This window comes from Podarcis raffonei, chromosome 10, assembly GCF_027172205.1.
Source record: "Podarcis raffonei isolate rPodRaf1 chromosome 10, rPodRaf1.pri, whole genome shotgun sequence".
Taxonomy (NCBI): Eukaryota; Metazoa; Chordata; class Lepidosauria; order Squamata; family Lacertidae; genus Podarcis; species Podarcis raffonei.
The window spans coordinates 51,634,155-51,653,558 of record NC_070611.1 but is presented as its reverse complement, the minus strand read 5'-3'; the positions used below and the strand labels follow the sequence as shown (position 1 = coordinate 51,653,558).

General features: G+C 42.1%; 1 protein-coding gene across 1 annotated transcript in view; it reads left to right on the top strand.

Moving 5' to 3' along the window:
* POLR3B (RNA polymerase III subunit B) overlaps positions 1 to 17,373 on the top strand; it is a 60,010-nt gene extending 42,637 nt beyond the window's left edge. Inside the window, exons 24-28 of the mRNA XM_053406339.1 lie at positions 6,975 to 7,078; positions 8,014 to 8,180; positions 9,568 to 9,681; positions 10,895 to 11,068; positions 16,751 to 17,373. Of these exons, the coding sequence (XP_053262314.1) occupies positions 6,975 to 7,078; positions 8,014 to 8,180; positions 9,568 to 9,681; positions 10,895 to 11,068; positions 16,751 to 16,880 (689 nt within the window). The 3' untranslated portion in view covers positions 16,881 to 17,373. The remainder of the gene's footprint in view (positions 1 to 6,974; positions 7,079 to 8,013; positions 8,181 to 9,567; positions 9,682 to 10,894; positions 11,069 to 16,750) is intronic.
* The last annotated feature ends 2,031 nt before the right edge of the window (positions 17,374 to 19,404 follow it).

Sequence of the window (19,404 nt, the reverse complement as noted above, 5' to 3'; positions counted from 1 at the left end):
ATCGGTTCATTTATTTAAATCATCTTTATCCCACACCTTGAACATGTGGCTTGTGGGTGAACTTTGAAAGCATACAGTTAAAAGCATTTTTGCACATTCTGAGATCTCTGCTTGAGCGGCATAGAACAGTAGAAGGTAAAATTCAAGACAAATTGTATTTATTTGCTTTGAATGGCCATCATAATGTCCTCTTTTTTGCTCTTTAAAATATGGCAGTCCTACCCAACAGAAACTAGCAGCACTGCAGCTGTTGCTTTTGACCCAAATGTGTCATAGTTTGCACTCTGTATACTATGGGCTGAATCAGACTTTAAGCATGATAGGATTATTTGCCTTATTTAGAACCTTAAGAGCTTTGCCCTTATGAAAAGTATATTATGCTTATGATTTTACTCCTACTGACAGATTTTGTTGATAGCTGAGTAATATGGGTTTATTATTATTATTATTATTATTATTATTATTATTATTATTATGAAAGCAACATATTCTGCTATAATTGACATGGATCCTTGGATTTTGTACATGGAGGGAAAACACAAAACTGGTGCAGGATATATCTGAAAGCTTCAGGATATCTGCCTAAGACTTTGGGCTTGAAAACTGGAACCACAGCCCCATTCAATCTGGGCTCTGATATTTACAGGGCCCTTCACATGGACCCTGGACACATGGAAACTGCTTCTTCATGAGCTGCAGGATGCCATATTAGTGGATCAGGGCCCATGTGCCCAGCACTCCCCGTGTGATCAGATCTCTCAATAATAGCTAAGCTATGTGGGAGCATCAACAAAAGCAGCCAGGGTAAAATTCTAAGGTCTTTATGTCTTTTAGAGCAAGTTCTGAGGCCACTAACTCCGTGACCAGTAAAGCCCAAACAAAAGGCCCAAATACTTTTGCAAAGTATTCTAAAATATATGTGGTGCTTTTGATTTTGTGCTACTCCCCGCTAAAATATTTTGAATGAGGCAAAATTATCAACAGTTGTCTGATTATGTCTTATGCCCAATATATATATATATTTGTGCAAAACATCTACGCTATCTTGCATGCTCCTTACAAAAAGTTACTTGATGTGTATTCCACAGAAAATGGGGCATATTGGTTATACTTTTTACTAAGCAGACGCTATAGAGAATACACAGATAAATGGTATCTGATCTATAATGAACGTATGTTGAAACATAAATTGGCAATGCCTTGCTAGTATCCATTTCTAATAACCTTGAGGCATGAGTGAAAATAATACCAAAATAGATTCTCAATTGCAGAATCCAATAATATAGCTATCGTGGTGCTAAGTGTGAGAGCTCACAGCATTCAGGATCATAGTAAACTCCAGGAAGCTGCAATATACCTATTCAGCTCCGTAACTACACTGACTGGCAGGAGCTCTCTAGAATTTCAAAAGGGTCATTCTCAGTCCTATCTGAAATGGCCAGGGTTTGATCTAGAGACCTTCTGCATGCAAAGCAAATTCTCTACCACTGGGCTACAGCTCTTCTCTTCCGCACATACTCAACAACTCCACATAATCTGAGCATGTAGGTTTTTCCCCTTCATTCATTTGTAATCTGCCAGAGGACTTTTATTATTGGGCAGCATCTAAGTGGCATAAATAAATAACATTTTAATTGTACCCTCAATGACCCAATACCCTTTTTGTGAAATTCAAAAGAAAAGAAAAGAAAAGAAAAAGCAAACCCACGACTCCATGTGATTGTATTTGAAACAGCACAGAATTGTTGGGTCCCTTACCATCGGAAGAAAGCATCTATCTAGCTTGTCTGTCTAATGTTCATTCATTTGAGGATCTGTGTTTGGGGATGGATCTAAGCACGTCCAAATCACACAGGTGAACTCCCATATGCCTGACTCCGCTTCCGGTCACCCTGCTGGGATAATATGTGAATTGTTCACATTAATCTGATTTGGAACTATAATTTCTCTTCTAGAGGGGCTACGTTAGGGGCTGCCTTGTACACAATCCACTGGGATTGCCTCTTGGAAAGGAATTAAGATTTTGATTTGTGCTCTTGCTCTTCTTCCCATGCAAGACTGGGGAACCACAGGCCTGGGAGACAAACACAGCCCTCCATGCCTCTCTTGCGGCTGTCTCCACCCACCACCAACGAGTGACCCCTGGAGTTTGCCCAGATGACAGGGTGCCCCCCAAGTCCCCAAAAAAGTTCCTACCCCTGTCGCAATGGTTTTGGTATTTTGTGTGCAGGAGAACCACCTTTTGAGTTATGTCCTATGCTAATCTTTACACATTGAGATCACTCATCTGTTAAGATGATCAGGAAAGGTTCTTCTTTGTGGTGGGGGTCTTTCTTCTCCCCCACCTCTCACGTGTACCTTGTTGTTGCATGGGAGCCACTTCCTTCTTGTGCAATCCTGTACAGGAGGAAGCATGACATCTGTGTGGGGGAAAACCCAGCCAAAATTTGTGCATCATGTGGCTTGCCAGCCACATGGGACTGCACCCCAGGCAACTGTCTCTTTGGACCGGAAATCTCAGATTGGTGTGTGTTTGTGTGTGTAGGGGTTTTCTCAGCTGTGGCTCCTTGTCTTGCAGAACCGCCTTGTTTGTTTTGCTAAATTCATACCCTGCTTTTCCTTGTAAAATGCCCAAGCTGACACACGACAAAATGCAATTAAAATACATCATCTAAAAAAGTGAGCAATGATTATAACAATAAACATAATAAAGAATAACACAGTAAAAACAATGTGACAAGTAAGGGCCATTTTAAAAAAAATCAGAAGATGACAGCTAGCTAAAAACGTGTTAAACTTAAAAGACAGTGCAGCACGTATTAGAAGAAGTGAATATATATATGTTTATGGAATACTCTCTCCAAGAAGGCACACCTGGCTCCATCAATGTTTGTTTATAAGCACCAGGCAAAAACATTCTTCCTCATCCAGCCCTTTGGAGCTTCATTTTTTGCTTATCTTCTAGTTAGGTGGATTTGAGATGGATTTGGTGTATGTGTGCATATTGTATTTTAGGTTATTTTGCCCATGTTCTTAATGTGTGTGTGTTTTTTTTGGGGGGGGGTTACAAGTTGCTTTGTTTCACTTTTTTGGGGAGTGGGAAGTGGCTAATAAATACAATTAACAGTAATAACATTATCCATTATTACTATTATCAACAGCTCCACAGGTGGTAAATAGTTATGATCCTCTAAACCACCTACATTAGAGGACTGGTTATCTTAAGCGTGGCGAGTGGTACAAATTTTAAGATACAGAATAAAGGAAAGTAGGCAACTTACTGGTCATTTTGTGGACAAGGGTAGCCTCTTTATAATATAGTTTGGCACCACAAAATGTAAGATAATGTTGAACTGCACACATTGCTCGGGACGTTGTACTTTTTTTGTATATTATATATACTGAGTTAAGGGACACGGGTGGCGCTGTGGGTTAAAGCCTCAGCGCCTAGGACTTGCCGATCGAAAGGTCGGCGGTTCAAATCCCCGCGGCGGGGTGCGCTCCTGTCGCTCGTTCCCAGCGCCTGCCAACCTAGCAGTTCGAAAGCACCCCTGGGTGCAAGTAGATAAATAGGGACCGCTTACTAGCGGGAAGGTAAACGGCGTTCCGTGTGCTGCGCTGGCTTGCCAGATGCAGCTTGTCACGCTGGCCACGTGACCCGGAAGTTTCTGCAGACAGCGCTGGCCCCCGGCCTATAGAGTGAGATGGGCGCACAACCCTAGAGTCTGTCAAGACTGGCCCGTATGGGCAGGGGTACCTTTACCTTACCTTTTATATACTGAGTTGTATCCAATGCTAGTTCTCAGACCAGACCCATTGAAATTAATAGTCCTGTCAAACTGTGGTCCATTCATTGCCGTAGTAAAACTTCATTTGAATATCATTCATTTCACTTATCGTTTAACTGTATCCTTTGCTTTATATCTTTCTCACGTGGTTGTTTCTTATGTCTTCAGTTCTGTATGGTGTTTCCCCCTCCTAAACAAATAAGTAATTTTTAAATACGGTGCAGCAGAGCAAGACAAATTAGCTCAGTGGGTCAAACACCTGTTTAAATACTAATTAAAAAAAGGTTTCTACTTGTCACTTGAAAAGAACCCGAAGGTTAAGCAGACTTTGCTCGATAGGGAATTCTGAAGTTTGTGCATACCTAGTGAGAAGGTCTTATCTCAGGTTCCTGCCAAATGCACATCCGATGGTGCCGGGTGGGACAGAAAAAAATGGGTGAAGTCCTTTCTGAAGGACCTCATCACCCAAGCAGGCCGTTGATCTGTGGAAAGTCCACTTCCACTCCAATGCTTAGGAAGCAATACAAGGCATTTTTATTAAAGTGTATATCTGGTGATCTTCCATAAGCAAGTTCTATATTTTAGTAAGGTCAGGCTACTTGATGAAAAAGTGGTATTTTGAAATAATTCTTAGTTTTGGATTGAGTCATTGTGCTGGATTTTTAATGTTTAAGCATGGTTAGTTTTTTTTACTGCTGGAGAGTTTTGTAAGCACTGTATATAACTAAATGGAATGTATCTTCAAATAAGGAGGACAACGTAATCCTATGCACATATATGCAAAAGGAAGTACTGTTGATTTCAGTAGGGTTTACTCCCAAGTAATGTGTGCAAAGGACAGCAGCCAAAAAAAAAAAAAAGTTTCTTGGAGATGTTGTCCTGCAGTCATTGTAGCCCCTTTAGAAGACTGCTTTGCATTATTCTGCTTTACTCAAAATACTTATTTTGTGGCTCATGAAATGAACCTTAAAACAGGTGGCATGGCAAATGTGTCAACAGTTTCTGTTTCTTTCTAGAACTTGAGAAAGACAGAAAGCTTGTTTTAAAATAGTCATGAACATTAAATTTAAGGTAATATGTAGACTGGCATTATTTTATAAATAAATAAATAAATAAAACTCTCTGATTAAAGAATATATCTATATTAAATAGGCTGAAAATAATTTAAAATAAACTTGTAGAAAAAAAAGAGTTTTTGCAGATGTACAGTTGTACTTTCTCAGATCTTCACAGACCGATGCTGCTTTAGTTAGTTAGGAAGCTAATTAGTTATATTTACAAACGAGAGTGCTAAAAGATTTTTTCTTGGAATTAAGAACTTTTCACTTATTTTGGAAAGAAGAACTTTCAAAGTTGCCCGATGAGTTGGATGGGGTTCACTCCACTCGCCCCATCTTCCAAATCTGTCCAAATATTTTGTTTTAACGTCTAATCTCATTATGCTCTCTTTGTGTTTAACTTGTATTAAAATCTGTCAGCTATGACTGGTCTCATAAGCACAGTCAGCGGACCAGAATAAGTTAATTATTTACTTGTGTCACTAGTACTCTTCATCTAATGAAATGCACAGCTGTGTTAGATCTGCAGTTGGACGTCTCGATTCCATTGTTATACAAGTCAGCAAAGGGTAGAAGCTGCTATGATGGAGGGGCCTCGGTTCTTTCTGCTGTTCTGCCTTTCTGTGTCGATTTCATGGATCTTTTATCATTCACTTTCACACAAAACAAACAACACAGCGCCTGTCTGCTATGGGAACCGTCTTGGCATATAAAAGGGTTTCCAGCGCCTGAAGTAATTTTAAGTTAGTGCAGATTTAATTTTTGGCTTACAGGTGCCCTTTCCTCCTCATGCAACCAAACACAATTTCCTCGTTTGGAGGAGGGGGAGGGATGTATGTTTGGCCAAACCCACAATTTAAGTGGGTGTAAATTTTACGTTGCAATTCTTTTGCGTATTTTTCACACGTGAGAAAATTACTAAAATGATTTTTTTGTGGGTATGGTGTTACCACCAAAAGATTGGTTTGACAAGGATTTTTTGTGGGGTAGGAACCAGTAATAATGGTAAAAATCATGTGGTTTTTTTAAATTGAAAAGCACAAAATAAACTATAGAAATGCTTGATCTGGTTCTTTCATTGCATCGATCCTTCCACATACTGTTAACAGCTATCCCATGCACCTAGGCCCTGTTCTTATTTTCTTTTGTGTGTGTGTGTGTGTGTGTGTGTGTGTGTTGTTGTTGTTGTTTTAATTGGGCAGTGGATGTTGGTGTTTTCTGACCAAGCTCCAGTATCACAATCTCTTCTTGCCCTTCTCCACAAGTGCCTGGTCGAGTAAGCCCTTGTTTAGAGAGTGTGTAAACATTGCTTAACCTTCTCCAGTCCAAAACTCTTTTCTCCAGTTATAAAATGTATTGCCCACTTTACTGTAAAAATCTACAAACTCTAAAGTATTTTAAAACATTTTACTGTGCCGCTCAACTAGTTTTTTGCCCACCTGTAATAAAGCCACCATACACAGTGAGAAAATTTGGTTTGCATAGACGTGGGAAAGAATAGATGATGTTTTGTTCTAAATGTTTGTGGTTCAATTGTATGCATCCTTGGTTTTTTTATAAACACATAAGGTTTTCAAGTTATTTAAACACATGTAATCCAATATTGCTAATGTTTCCCCAACCTTCTGCAGGGCAGGGAGGGAAGTTCCTTGCACAAGCAGGTCCTTCCCTCTGACAGGTGGACCAAAGTTGTACCCTACTCAATAAATAAAGACAAGGAACATTAGAGGATTCCCCCACTCTCAATTTCCTCAAAATTTAGTCAAAGCTTCTGTATTGGGCCTGAGTTTAGAAGGAATACATATTCTGGGGTCAGTATCTCAGATAAAAGCCTCTGCAAAATAGCTTGACTCCCACAAAGTACAGAGTAGTCTGGATTGTAGGATGCCAAGTGGTGGTGTTAATCACTGCAAAATGATTTTTTTTTAAGTTTACATCTTTCATTTATCCTAGTCAGGATTATTAGCTACATTTCCATGAACACCTTTAGTAAGGGAATGTCTGTTTTTGAGTGAACTATTTTTAATTGGATAGGCTAAAATAGCATTTAGCTCTTGTCCATTTGGCTCTGCAAAATGAATTGCTTGCTTTTGTCATTTGAAAAACCTGTATATATTCTGTGTTTCAGGGGTTTGCGGCCTGATTATGCCTCAGGAGGACATGCCGTTTTGTGATTCAGGAATCTGTCCTGACATTATCATGAATCCCCACGGCTTCCCATCTCGCATGACGGTTTGTAACATTTTTACAGTCCTTGACCTTAATGCATTATTAAAAAATGCTACTTACCCTTTTGGAGTAAATATCTATTTACTGTTAATAAAAGAAAAGCGCAAGTTTTTACACTGTGCATTATTCTTCATAGGGCAGAAGGTGGCATAGGAAAGTTGTGTATCTTGACAGGTAGTGCTCTCCAGTGCTGACAGACATTGGTCTGCGTGGGAATAACATGAAGAGGTTCAGGAAAACTGCCTGGCCAAGTGCCAGCTCAAGGCATTTTGCAGCCTGAGGTGCAGCAACAAATGCCCTCCCCCATTCCCACAGCTCAGGGTGCATAGTACCCAAAGCCAACCTAGTAATTTTGGTACCTGATGCTGAAAATTTCACAACCTCTTCTCCCCTTCCTTGGCACAAATATATATATATATATATATATAGAGAGAGAGAGAGAGAGAGAGAGAGAGAAAGAGCGCGCGTGCGTAACAACATGCTGCCTTTATAAAATATCCAAATTCAATCTACCTGAAACAGCTCACTTGTTCTACCTAACATTGGCCATGATTACAGAATATAGGATCAACTTCAGGTTTCTGTCTGGGGTCTGAAAAGCTGCTTTAAGTATGCTCATGGGTTTGGGCCCACCCAGTGGGACATATTAATTGACTGATTATTTGAGCGGCAGCCTCCCCTTCCACCTCACAGGCTGCTTGCTGCTGAAAGTCCCTTCAGTTTGCCATGCAACAAGAGACACAAGCCCAATATCCCCTTGGATATGCGGGCCTAGTAGCCTGTCTTGTTTGGACTAGTATTTGCCCACAGGATTTTGTTTATCCTCGTCAGTTCCTTCTCTTTGCACCTTAGACAGATGAAGGGAGAAATCTCTAGAAGACTACAATATTTGGAGACTTCTCGCCAAACTTAAAACATCTCTGCTTTCTGCTGCATAGGTGGGGAAACTAATTGAACTTCTGGCCGGAAAAGCTGGTGTCCTGGATGGCAGATTTCACTACGGAACTGCGTTTGGCGGGAGTAAAGTGAAGGACGTGTGTGAAGATCTTGTGCGTCACGGGTATAACTACCTGGGGAAGGACTATGTAACATCTGGCATTACCGGGTAAGAACCTCCTGCAGGCGACCGCTGTGCCATGTACATGTTCCTGTTTCTAATATCTAATAGTGCCATGTGTGGATAACTTTAATGTGAATAGCTGCACATGGTTTTTTATTATTATTTAAAAAGAACCCTGCCACTAGAGCATCAAACAAAATTAAGAAGCCAGCTTCTTCTTGCAGTGAGGTTGTTTTTTTGTCACTTAAAATACAAAAAGTTCTAAGCAGTTTTGGCAGAGGTGCCGTGTGCTCTTGGAATATGATTAGCAGCCTTAAACCAAACGCAATAGCAAAATACGGCATTGAAGGCAGGTGCTTGTCCGTTGGGAGTTTTTGTGAGCGGCTTTTGCCAATTGTGGAGTCGGTCTGGCATAGTTGGCTGGTCTGTTAACTTCCTGCTGTGTTGATCAGACTGTCTTCAGAGATGTGGAGTTCAAAGGAATATGAGAAGGTTTAGGAAGCAAGACAAGGCCATATGGCCCAACGCGTCTGTGTTTTTAAAATGTATCTTAATCCTACCTTTCTATTTTCTACCACATCCTCCCCCCCCCCCACTCTAACACCAACATAATCTGGGCCACTAACCTGTTCCATCTGTCAATTCTTCCTCTTTCATAAACTATATCTTTGCTTGTCCTAAATCTGGCTTGCTACTCCAGTTAAGGATAGGGGGGAATACGTTTATTTATCTTAATGAACTGCAGGTGTTTTGTATGAATCTCTTAATGGTATGATGCATTTACATTTTAAAATGTGCTGTAAGTCACTTGGAGACCTTTCAGTTAATAGATGAGGATGATCCTAGCTGAAAAACATTGGCAGTATGACTCCTTTAGGGAAATTATGCAGGGTGGAAAATGTTTTCTTTTGCCCCACAATGTGTTTTTTGAAATCCTCTAATTTGTCTACATTTGCTTCGGGTGCCAAAAACTGCTTCCCTTCTCCCACACTATCATTTTCAGTTCCAATAATTTTCTTGAAGGTCATGTAACAGCAATGGATTGCAATTGTACCTACCAAGAATTCAGGAGCAGCTCCACATACCAGCTTATAGACTGACTTAAGAGGATGACTTATGGAAACTCGCCCATGACCTGGAATCTTAATAGCTGGAGGAACTCTCTTGAAGCTATTTAACATTTTAGTTATTCTCGAAGGTATCCACAGAGGTATCATCCTCCTGAAGTTCTCTGTGGGTTATTTCTGAAGGGGGTGCAGAGAATGTGTCAACCGGAAGCCTAGTGGTTGGTGAAAGTGCAGGACTTGGGGGAACTGGGATTTATCCTACTCACTCTCACAGTCACTAATACCTGTTTTCCATTTTGTAATCTTATTTATATAAACAATACTTTCTTAGCTTCTCTGAAAGAAATTTTCTTCTTCCTTCTCAGGGAGCCATTAGAAGCCTACATCTATTTTGGGCCAGTGTATTACCAGAAACTGAAGCACATGGTTTTGGATAAGATGCATGCAAGAGCTCGAGGGCCCAGAGCTGTCCTTACCAGGTATGGCAGAGACAGGATCACAAGCACAAATGCACAACACCAAACGGCAGCCTTCAGGTCTGCTCCATTTCTCAACAGCTAGAGCCGTGCAGAATCTTGCACAGAATGCAAAGGCTCTCCGCTTCAACTATAGCTTGAAAAAATGTAAACGGGTCATTCTGAAGCCAGGGAGTGACGTGTTGGTGTTCTTTGGTTTCAAAGGGGGGGGGGGGCAGAATCTGGATGCTACTTAAAAAGAAAAATACACAATTCACATAGCAAGTGGAGAGACATTATTCTTTAATAATAATAATAATAATAATTTATTTATTTATTTATTTCCCGCCCTCCCCAGCCAAAGCCGGGCTCAGAGCGGCTAACAACAGCAAAATATACAACATTCTAAAATCATTTCATTATAAAATCAGTTCAAATCAGATTAATGGCAACCACTGGGCTAGAGTTCTGTGAGGATTGCCAAAGGAGGGCGTCAGGCTGTCTCCTGGCCAAAGGCCTGGTGGAACAGCTCTGTCTTGCAGGCCCTGTGGAAAGATGTCAAGTCCCGCAGGGCCCTAGTCTCTTGTGACAAAGCGTTCCACCAGATTGGAGCCACAGCCGAAAAAGCCCTGGCTCTGGTTGAGGCCAGCCTAACCTCTCTGTGGCCCAGGAACTCCAATATGTTTTTGTTTGAAGACCGTAAGGTCCTCTGTGGGACATACCAGGAGAGGCGGTTAGAAGTGGTAAGTGGTCTTCTAGCTGAATCGAAACCTCTTCCCATTCTTCTACTTCTCCACACCCAGTCGCCCTTTATAAGCCGATTGAATGAGGATCAGGGAGCAATGCATGCCCCTTTTCTGCTGCATATGCCTCCTCTTAGGCCAGCCTCATTCCTTTTGGATCATTGGGCCTAACTACAGCCTTAAGTTAGACCATACGTATGAGCCTTACATAGACCAGGGATAGCCAGTGTCATGGCCTCCAGATGTTGCCGAACTACAACACCCATCATCCATGACTATTGACCGTGCTGGTTGGGGTTCATGGGAATCCATCGACATCTGGAGGGTCCCATGTTGGCTAATCCTGCTCTAGACTCCTGTAGCAGAGATAGACACTCTTTTGATGCTGAACATTTAGCAGCATTCTGATGTGGTTTATTTTTGGGGGTGGGGGGTGGGATTACCTGTTTCAGTGGGACAACATTCTCAAAAGTCTCTACCTGTTTGATTGAAAGGCAACCGACGGAAGGCCGCTCGCGTGATGGAGGCTTACGGCTGGGAGAAATGGAACGGGATTGCCTGATAGGCTATGGAGCTAGCATGCTACTGCTGGAAAGACTTATGATTTCGAGCGACGCATTTGAAGTGGATGTGTGTGGCCAATGTGGATTGTTAGGCTACTCTGGCTGGTAAGCAGACAACCGAACTTTTAATGTTTCAATGTGGTTTACCCAGAAGCTTGCATATGTGTGTGGTCCCTGCTTTTACATTAAGTGAGAGCTTTCCCTCGACAAATGAATGTAATACGGTGCTTTGCACAAGTTGCATTTTGACCTGTGACACAGAGGATACTTGTAATGCCAAACTCGAAGGAAGGTAGCTCTTTACAAGGCTTTTTAAAAAAAATGCTAATAATTTATTCTTGGCATTAATGTGATGCCTGTGTTCTTCTTACAAAGCAAACCTCAAAGATTATTTAGTCCCTTCTAGTCAGGGGTTTAGCGAAGTTTTTGTAGTGCCCGCAGAGCTTCTGGATTATGTCTTTACAGGACAAAAATCATTTAAAAGGGAATTGGGCTCTCCCTTGTGTTTTTGGCAGAAGATTATCTACTTTTCTGGAGATATTCCAACTATATATATATATATATATATATATATATATATATATATAAAAGCTACCATCTAAACTTAGGCAAACAAAAAGGGCTGAGTGTAGGAATTGAGACAAAGATGTGATTGCCTGTCTCACCCATGTTACAAATAGCTGACTTATCACAGTGCTTTCAGAAGAGAGGAGACCAGCTGTGTCAATGTCCTTTTCTCATCTAAGATCCAAATTAGACCACACTGAAAAGGCTGGCAAAAGAACTTAGTGGGGCTATACCTTTTGTTCAGTGGCTTGGACTCGTGCAGAGCAAAAGCAGAGGGAAGGGATGTAACAGAGATTGTGAGGGAGACTTTTTTTTCTCCCTGCAAATTTTGCTTGTAAAATCAAGTGGCCCTCCCTGGCCTTACCTGTGTGCATGGGTTTTCCTGCTTAACCTAGAAAATTCTTGAAGCTTTTCTTCAATGGTGAACAGATTGCTACACAGTGTACTCAAAACACTTAAGACCTGATAAATGGAGGCAGACACCTGAAGTATTACTAAGGTAGTGGAAAGGGGAAAGGCTATGGGTTGTATCCAGTGCTGTGCAAGCAGACTTCCACTCGAGCAACAGAACTTCTACTTCCCCAGAAATCTGCTCTAAAGGGCCTCCCGACCTCCTGAAGCAGAGTTTTGAGGGTGTATGGTGGGGGGTGGCTACAGGTTGAAGTCCCATTACATGAGCAGAAGTCTCCCCCCATTTGCACAATGGCAACATTGGCCAGAACCCAACTACCTCTTCCTTTAGGAAGAAAACACGTCAAACGATTGGCTTCCTTCAAGGACTGTATGCCACCACGCCCAGTTCCAACTCTGACACCCAGCTTTTCATGCCAAGACAAATTATACATATAAACCATCATCATGTGGCTTTTCAGGCACCGGGCATTTTGAATGTCATTTAGCTCTTTTCATAAAGCTTAAGGGCTTTAATTTAGACTCTCATATATATTTTTTCCTTTGGTATTTGGTGGATGTAGGAAACATAAAGGCTAGCATTATACACGGCATGCATTTATCTGCAAGTGCAGCAAGGGTTGGGCTTTTTTCTTGCAGCAAAGCAGAGAAGATTCTGCATCCTCAATATGCATGCAGATACTTTGCCAGGTGTAGTATAGCAACAAAAGGAAGAAACAAGAACTAGAGGTTTTTAGAGGTCAGAGGAAAGCAACTGAAGACTATAAAAAAGATGCATGTAGCCATGGAAGGGTGTAGGAGCTTTGCTTCTTGAACATTTGAATTTGCAATCTTCAGACTACTTTTCATACTTTCATAAGGATTATAAACTAGATCTTTTTAAAAAAACAACAACTGAGGTTCACATGATTGTGTCCGTTGTTGGGTTCCATAAAAAAAAAAAGCTAAATATGCAGAAAATTACAATTCATAGCTATGGCCACTTACTACAGGAAAAGATTACAGCTTTAAGGTAAATATGAAGAATGACATTTGCAATTTCATAAAACTTGTTCAAATGTTGTGATTTGCCCTATATAAACTCTGGAAAGGCATGCAATTCTGGTCTTCTAATGTATTTACTGGTTGAGGGAGCATAACCTGTAATTGGGTTTCTTGTCCAGTTATTAGGTTCTTATTAGGTGATGATGTGTTCTGTCTGTCAATAGTGGGAGCCAAGCAGCCCTGTAATGAGCAACACAATAGAAACTAGGCAATTACAGCAGCTCCAGACCTCTGAAATGGTCTTGGCCAGCTTTAGTGAGGAATTGGTATATAAACAAGCTTATTGCACGACATGACTCTCAAAACTACATGGACTGAAAAGGAAGGTGGCTATTTGAGTTGGACGTATCACCAAGAACCGTCAACCAGATAGCATTTCTAGTGCAACTTAACAATGGACAATTTTGTTGGCGCTAGAACTGGGCTCCTTCAAGGAGGGGGACAGCAGAGTAAAAAGAATGCTATCCAGAATGTTTTTACTTTATGCAATCATCAGCTATGCATTGCCTTAGTCCAGAATTTCAAGCACTCAGCAAGGACGTTAACACCAGCCTTCCCCAACCTGGTGCCCCCAGACATTTTGGACTGCAGTTCCCATCATCTCTGGTCACTGGTCATGGTGGCAGGGGCTGATGGGAGTTGCAGTCTCAAACATCCAGAGGCCCCCAGGTTGTGGGAGGCTGCCTTGCCTTAAGCTGGAGTTTCTAAATGCTTATTTTGGAAAGCCATTATGAGAGGGCTGGAATTGGTGACTATATGAATGCAGCTGCCAAAGCAGAAAATCCAGGAGAATGATGACGTGTTGAGCTAAGCAGATTTTTTATCTCACAGATCTGGAAGTATTTGTCTTTCTGGGAAGCCTTCAGCACAGCCTCTCTTGCTCCACATACCCTTTTGTAGGCAGGCCTAAGGCAAATAAGCCTTCATGCTTCACCTGTTGTCTTCCCTGTGTGGAATTATAGATTACAAGCCCCTTGGGGCAGAGACCTGTCTCATCATTTATAAAGCATCAAGCACATAGATGGTGCTATATATTCACAGTGAAGTAGGAAAGGGAATTGGATAAACAGTATGGACCCAAAAGAGTGCACACGACCTCTTGGCCTTTCTTTCCAGTCGGTCGAAAGTGCATTCTTCTTGACTCTGCCATCTTTGCATGAAGAAGCCCTGCAGTGGGAGGCAGGGCACATAGAGAGGCAATCTTGGAGCCTGCTGTACCACCAGCAGACTTCTAGGAACACAGGAAGTTGCCTGATACCAGGTCAGACCATTGGTCCATCTAGCTCAGCATTGTCCACACTGACTGGCAGCAGCTCTTCAGAGTCTGTCCCAGCCCTGCTTGGTCTTGCTGGGGATTGACTCTGGAACCATCTGCATGCAAGTCAAATGCTCTACTGCCGAGCCGCGACCCTTGCCCAAAGCAGTTAGGTCTGTGCATTATCCAGAAATGCAGCCAAACTGTAGGATTTAAGTATACAAGAGATGGTTGCGGTTGATAATTTTTATTATTTATATTTGTCTTAGAATCATAGAATTGTAGTTGGAAGGGACCGTGAGGGTCATCTAGTCTGACCCCCCTGCAATGCAGGAATCTTTTGCCCAACAGGGGTCTCAAACCCATGACCTTAAGATTAAGCGTCTCATGCTCCCAACTGGGCTACTACCCACTGAGCAAACAAGATCTGTGGTCTCCTATCTCCAAGCAACACTTTCTAGGATTAGTCTTCATGTTGCCATTTTCTCTTCCCAACATGCTGTGTAACCTTTTCTGGGTAGGCTCTAGGATGATGCTTATGGGCATTTCAAAGGCACAATAATGCCCAACTTAATGGTGTCCTTAGCTGCATCCCCAGCTACATATATGATCAACCCAGGAAAACTGACATCCTGGGAGCTCTTTGGAAATTTTTTAGCCCCCCTGCTCTTCTACCTGCAGTGGGGGAAACAGGACTTAGGCACACACGCCTCCCCCCTCTATTGCCTCTGTTTCAATGTGATGCCAAATGACTTGTGGGAGGAAGATTTTAATCTCACTACACAGGTTGGGGAGTAAGATCCAAACAGCCCAAACCACCTTCTTTTTTCTTTTTTTTAATCATCCCTAAAAATGTATGTGCTTGGCCGTAATGAAACCATGAGCAACTGAATTAGTGGGCTCCCTTTTGCTTTTGGACAGGCGTACTCAGGGAAACCTGTTAATTGTGGTGTGTGGGTGAACGTATTGTTGTCTTTCCTCTCAGCTCCAGCAAGTACAGGTCTGGCCATTCATTCAGCACACAAATTAGATTGAGGGGGCACCTCATTCTTCACCCCTAAATTGGAATACCACAATTAACATTTCTGTGCCTCTGACTGAAGGTTTCCTTGGTAATACAGGGCTGCAACAGAGGCTCGTACTGCAGTTAGGGGAGCACACCAGTTTACATTAAACATTTACAGCAGGTGGGCCAGTAGTGGAAGTAGGGTGGGAGAGGAAGGGAACTCGTACAGAATGACCCTTCTTTGTAGACTGGAATTAGCTCATTATAAGATAATGCTGACCTATTTCATACTTAAAATGTAATTTGCAAAGAGGTGTAAAATAATTACTCAAAAGCAGCACTTTCAAAGCCACCAATCGCCAAAGTGATACTATAATCCAGTTCCAAAATTGCAACACACAAGTTCAGCATCAGTACCAGGTGTCATCAGGCAGCTGTTTGGGGTTCAGCACCCTGACAGGGAAGGACTGTCCTGGACCTGCCCCCCTTTTTCTGGTGCTCAAGGGGAAGAGCGGAGTCACTGTTTAAAAATCCTACTATGTCCCTGAATGCTTCTATCATAGCAGTTCTCCCTGGGATTGTGGGAAAATTAAATAGAACTGCTGTTGAAGTGGGGGAAGAGTTGGGGTCTTGGTTAGGTAAGATGCTATTCTGTTCCTTGGCTGCAAAGGCAGCCAGTCTGCCTTCTGTAGGGAAAGTAATGTAGTTTCCTTCTTCAGCTGTTCATCTACCATAAGAACAATTTGCCTGGCTTTATTTTACATTAGGTTCAGCTCTGTAGTGCCAGTACACAGAGTTTAGCTCAGGGGTAGCCAACATGTTGCCCTCCATAGTTTTGTTGGACTACAACTCCCATCATCCCTGACCATTGGCCTTGGTAGCAGGAGCTGATGGGAGTTGTAGTCCAGCCACATCTAAAGGCACTACATTGGCTAACCCTGCCTTAGGTGACCACAACTGGATGACTTTGGGCAGAGTAGTAATTCTTCATAAATAGCATGAGTTTTATGATTTGCCACCTTCATTGGGGCAGCTACCCCAAGCTAAACATTTAAATAGTAGTTTCTACCTCATTTCTGAGCACAATTTGAAGTGTTGCTGTTGACTTTTTAAAGCCCTGTGTACCTTGGGATCCTCTGTACCTGGAAGAACACCTGTTCCCATATAAACCTGTCTGTGTTTTGAGGTCATCAGCAGACTCTCTCCTCCAAGTGCTTCACCATCATAGGTGAAGCAGGCAGCAACCAGGGACAAAGCCATTTTGGCGGTGATGCAAATACTCTCCCCTCTCTCCTAATTTAACATTTTGTAAACTAACCAATATAAAGGCTGATTGAATTTTAATTGTTTTTTCTGTATTTATTTTATTGCAATTAATTCTTAACCAACCTGGGAGGAATTTAGCCAAAAGATGGTGATAAAATACAATAAAGAAATGGATATATCTCTTGGTCTCTTTTACGTAAATATACAATGACCTTGGTGTTTCTTTCCTATCTTTCAGGTGCCATTACTGCAAGTCTTCCTGTCATGTGTCTTCCCTGCGCATACCATATGCCTGTAAACTGTTATTCCAAGAACTCCAGTCTATGAACATTATACCCAGATTAAAACTGGCCAAGTATAATGAATGAAAGTGTTGAGGAATGAAGGGACAAAATGGCAAGCGGAAATATAATCGGAAAGAGCTTAAGTGGCTTCAGAAGTGCTAAAACCGAATTGGCCCCTAATTCCTTACTGTTTTTTTCTTCTCTCTTTGACTGCCGGACAATGCTGAAGAAGAACAGTTGGAAGCTGTTAGCGCAAAGACTCAGGCGGTGTTTATCTGTGGCACTAAGCTAGGTGCCCCCTTCCACCAAGGCACTGGGACTATGCAAACTCAGTTTCCACTTCAAATGGATGGAAGCACTGCAGATCAGCCATGCTTGGTGGATTGCTTCCTTTGTCAACACAGTATTTAAATATGTGCATAAACTTAAGAGTGGGAACACAGTATTGAAATCAATAGGATTTCAAGGAACAGTTTTGCAGAGTCTTAACTGGTGCACAGTTTGGGGTTAGTGTAACTGTTTTTGCACAATGTTTGGGTTTTTTTAATGATTAAAAAATTTCAGTTACGTTTTTCAAGTCTTGAGCTTTTGTGGTGTAGCAATACTGAGATCCTATTAAGAGTGTCAGCCGTAGGTTCAAATCAGAGGGGGGATAGTTTTACAGAGCTCTCCAAATATAGTGCTTTAAGGAGGATATGTTGAAACAACATCACCTTGTTCTTGTCTGTTTTGTGATCTTATCATAGCTACTTGCTTGGAAATGCTGGACATTCAAGTCCTTGTGTGGCACATTCCCACACATTCCTACCTATCAATGGGTGTCTGTGACAGCCGTCTCCCAGCAGCCTGGGTCCCGTGCTTCCAGGGAAAAGAAGATCTGGCGGTTCCCTCACTGCGAGAGGCCAAGTTACAGGGAACCAGGCAGAGGGCCTTTTCGGTAGTGGCGCCCGCCCTGTGGAACGCCCTCCCATCAGATGTCAAAGCGATAAACATCTACCTAACATTCAAAAGACATCTGAAGGCAGCCCTGTTTAGGGAAGTTTTTAATATGTGACATTTTAGTGTATTTTTCATCTTTGTTGGAAGCCGCCCAGAGTGGCTGGGGAAACCCAGCCAGATGGGTGGGGTACAAATAATAAATTATTATTATTATTATTATTATTATTATTATTATTATTATTATCTGGCCACAGCAGAATACGCACCCATGTCTTGCACCCTCCCTTTCCCCTTTTAATAACTTGCTGGGGGAAATTTTCTCTGCTAGTGTGCCCTTTCTCCACCAGCCTAAACTCTAGCCTTGGGTCTCCCTGAAGTCTCTCAAAGTAGCACAGTTTATTGTTTCCAGACATGAGTTTGTTTACAATAAGCTGAGGCCACACAGGTTTATGAAACAAGTCAACGGTATACTAAGATGGGGAAAAAATACAGAGTTTCAAGGAAATATGCAAATTCAGCAAATTCCCCAGTGGAGCAAAACAACAAAATAAAGTAGATTAAAGTACCAGCCACTTTCCCTGAACATAAACCATCCCTCACTTTACCAGACTCTCCTTTCTTCCAAGCTTACAGAGCATTTTCTTCTTATGCTAGACCCACCTCCAGCCTGGCTCCCTTTTCTATGCCCTTTCTCTACCTGCTCCCTGCCAATCACATGCTCTGCCCCTTGAGCTGCAGGCTTCAGGAAATTAGTGGCTTTTAATTTTCCCCACTCTTGGACCAGAGATCTCCCATTTCTCACATACACAATGAAGTTCTGCTGAGCCCCAAAGCAGATCAGGCTTCACACGTTAACTCTAAACTCAAATCAAGAAAGAGATGTAGCAGACAACAAAGATGCAAATTCCCATATGATTTGCATCAGTCCATCATACAAGGCCCATTCAAATAGTCCAGTAAGTTCCCATTCCTTTACAGGGCCAATTGAGCAGAACACCAGCTTGAAGTTCCCCACACATTTATCATTACTCCCTTGTTATTGGCCCCATGCTTCTGAAAATGCTACTTTTCCAGAGACATCTGCATGATGTATGCCGTATTCGTAATTAACCACGGAGAGCAAAGCAAATTTATTAGTTTTCCTGTCCGCACAAACTGAACTTTAAAGGTGCCTGGACCCTATAATTTGGCAGGCTTTATCCAGTTTGTAGGGGCTACTATACCTGCAGATTGCACATACTTCTGTCTAAGGGGGGGGGGAGCTGGGGAGAGTTGCAGCTATTTTTGATTCCCCATAATAGGGGGGGGGGGGAGGGATGCAACAGATTCAGGCCCTGAGCCTCCAAAGTGCTTTGTACCAGAGCAAGCTGCTTTCCAAAGTGCTGAACTGATCTGAATCTAGTCATGTAGCTACTGCATACCCTGACTATCTGTGCTAGTGACATTAGGAAATATCTCTCTAAGGTCCTGGAAAACAAGTGTGGGTAAGAAGCTGACGCTGAGGACATTCTAAGATAGCATTTTCAGAAATGGTATCTGTTCTGTCCACTTTGTTGTTGTTTAGTTGTGTCCGAATCTTCGTGACCCCATGGACCAGAGCACACCAGGCACTCCTGTCTTCCACTGCCTCCCGCAGTTTGGTCAAACTCATGCTGGTAGCTTCGAGAAC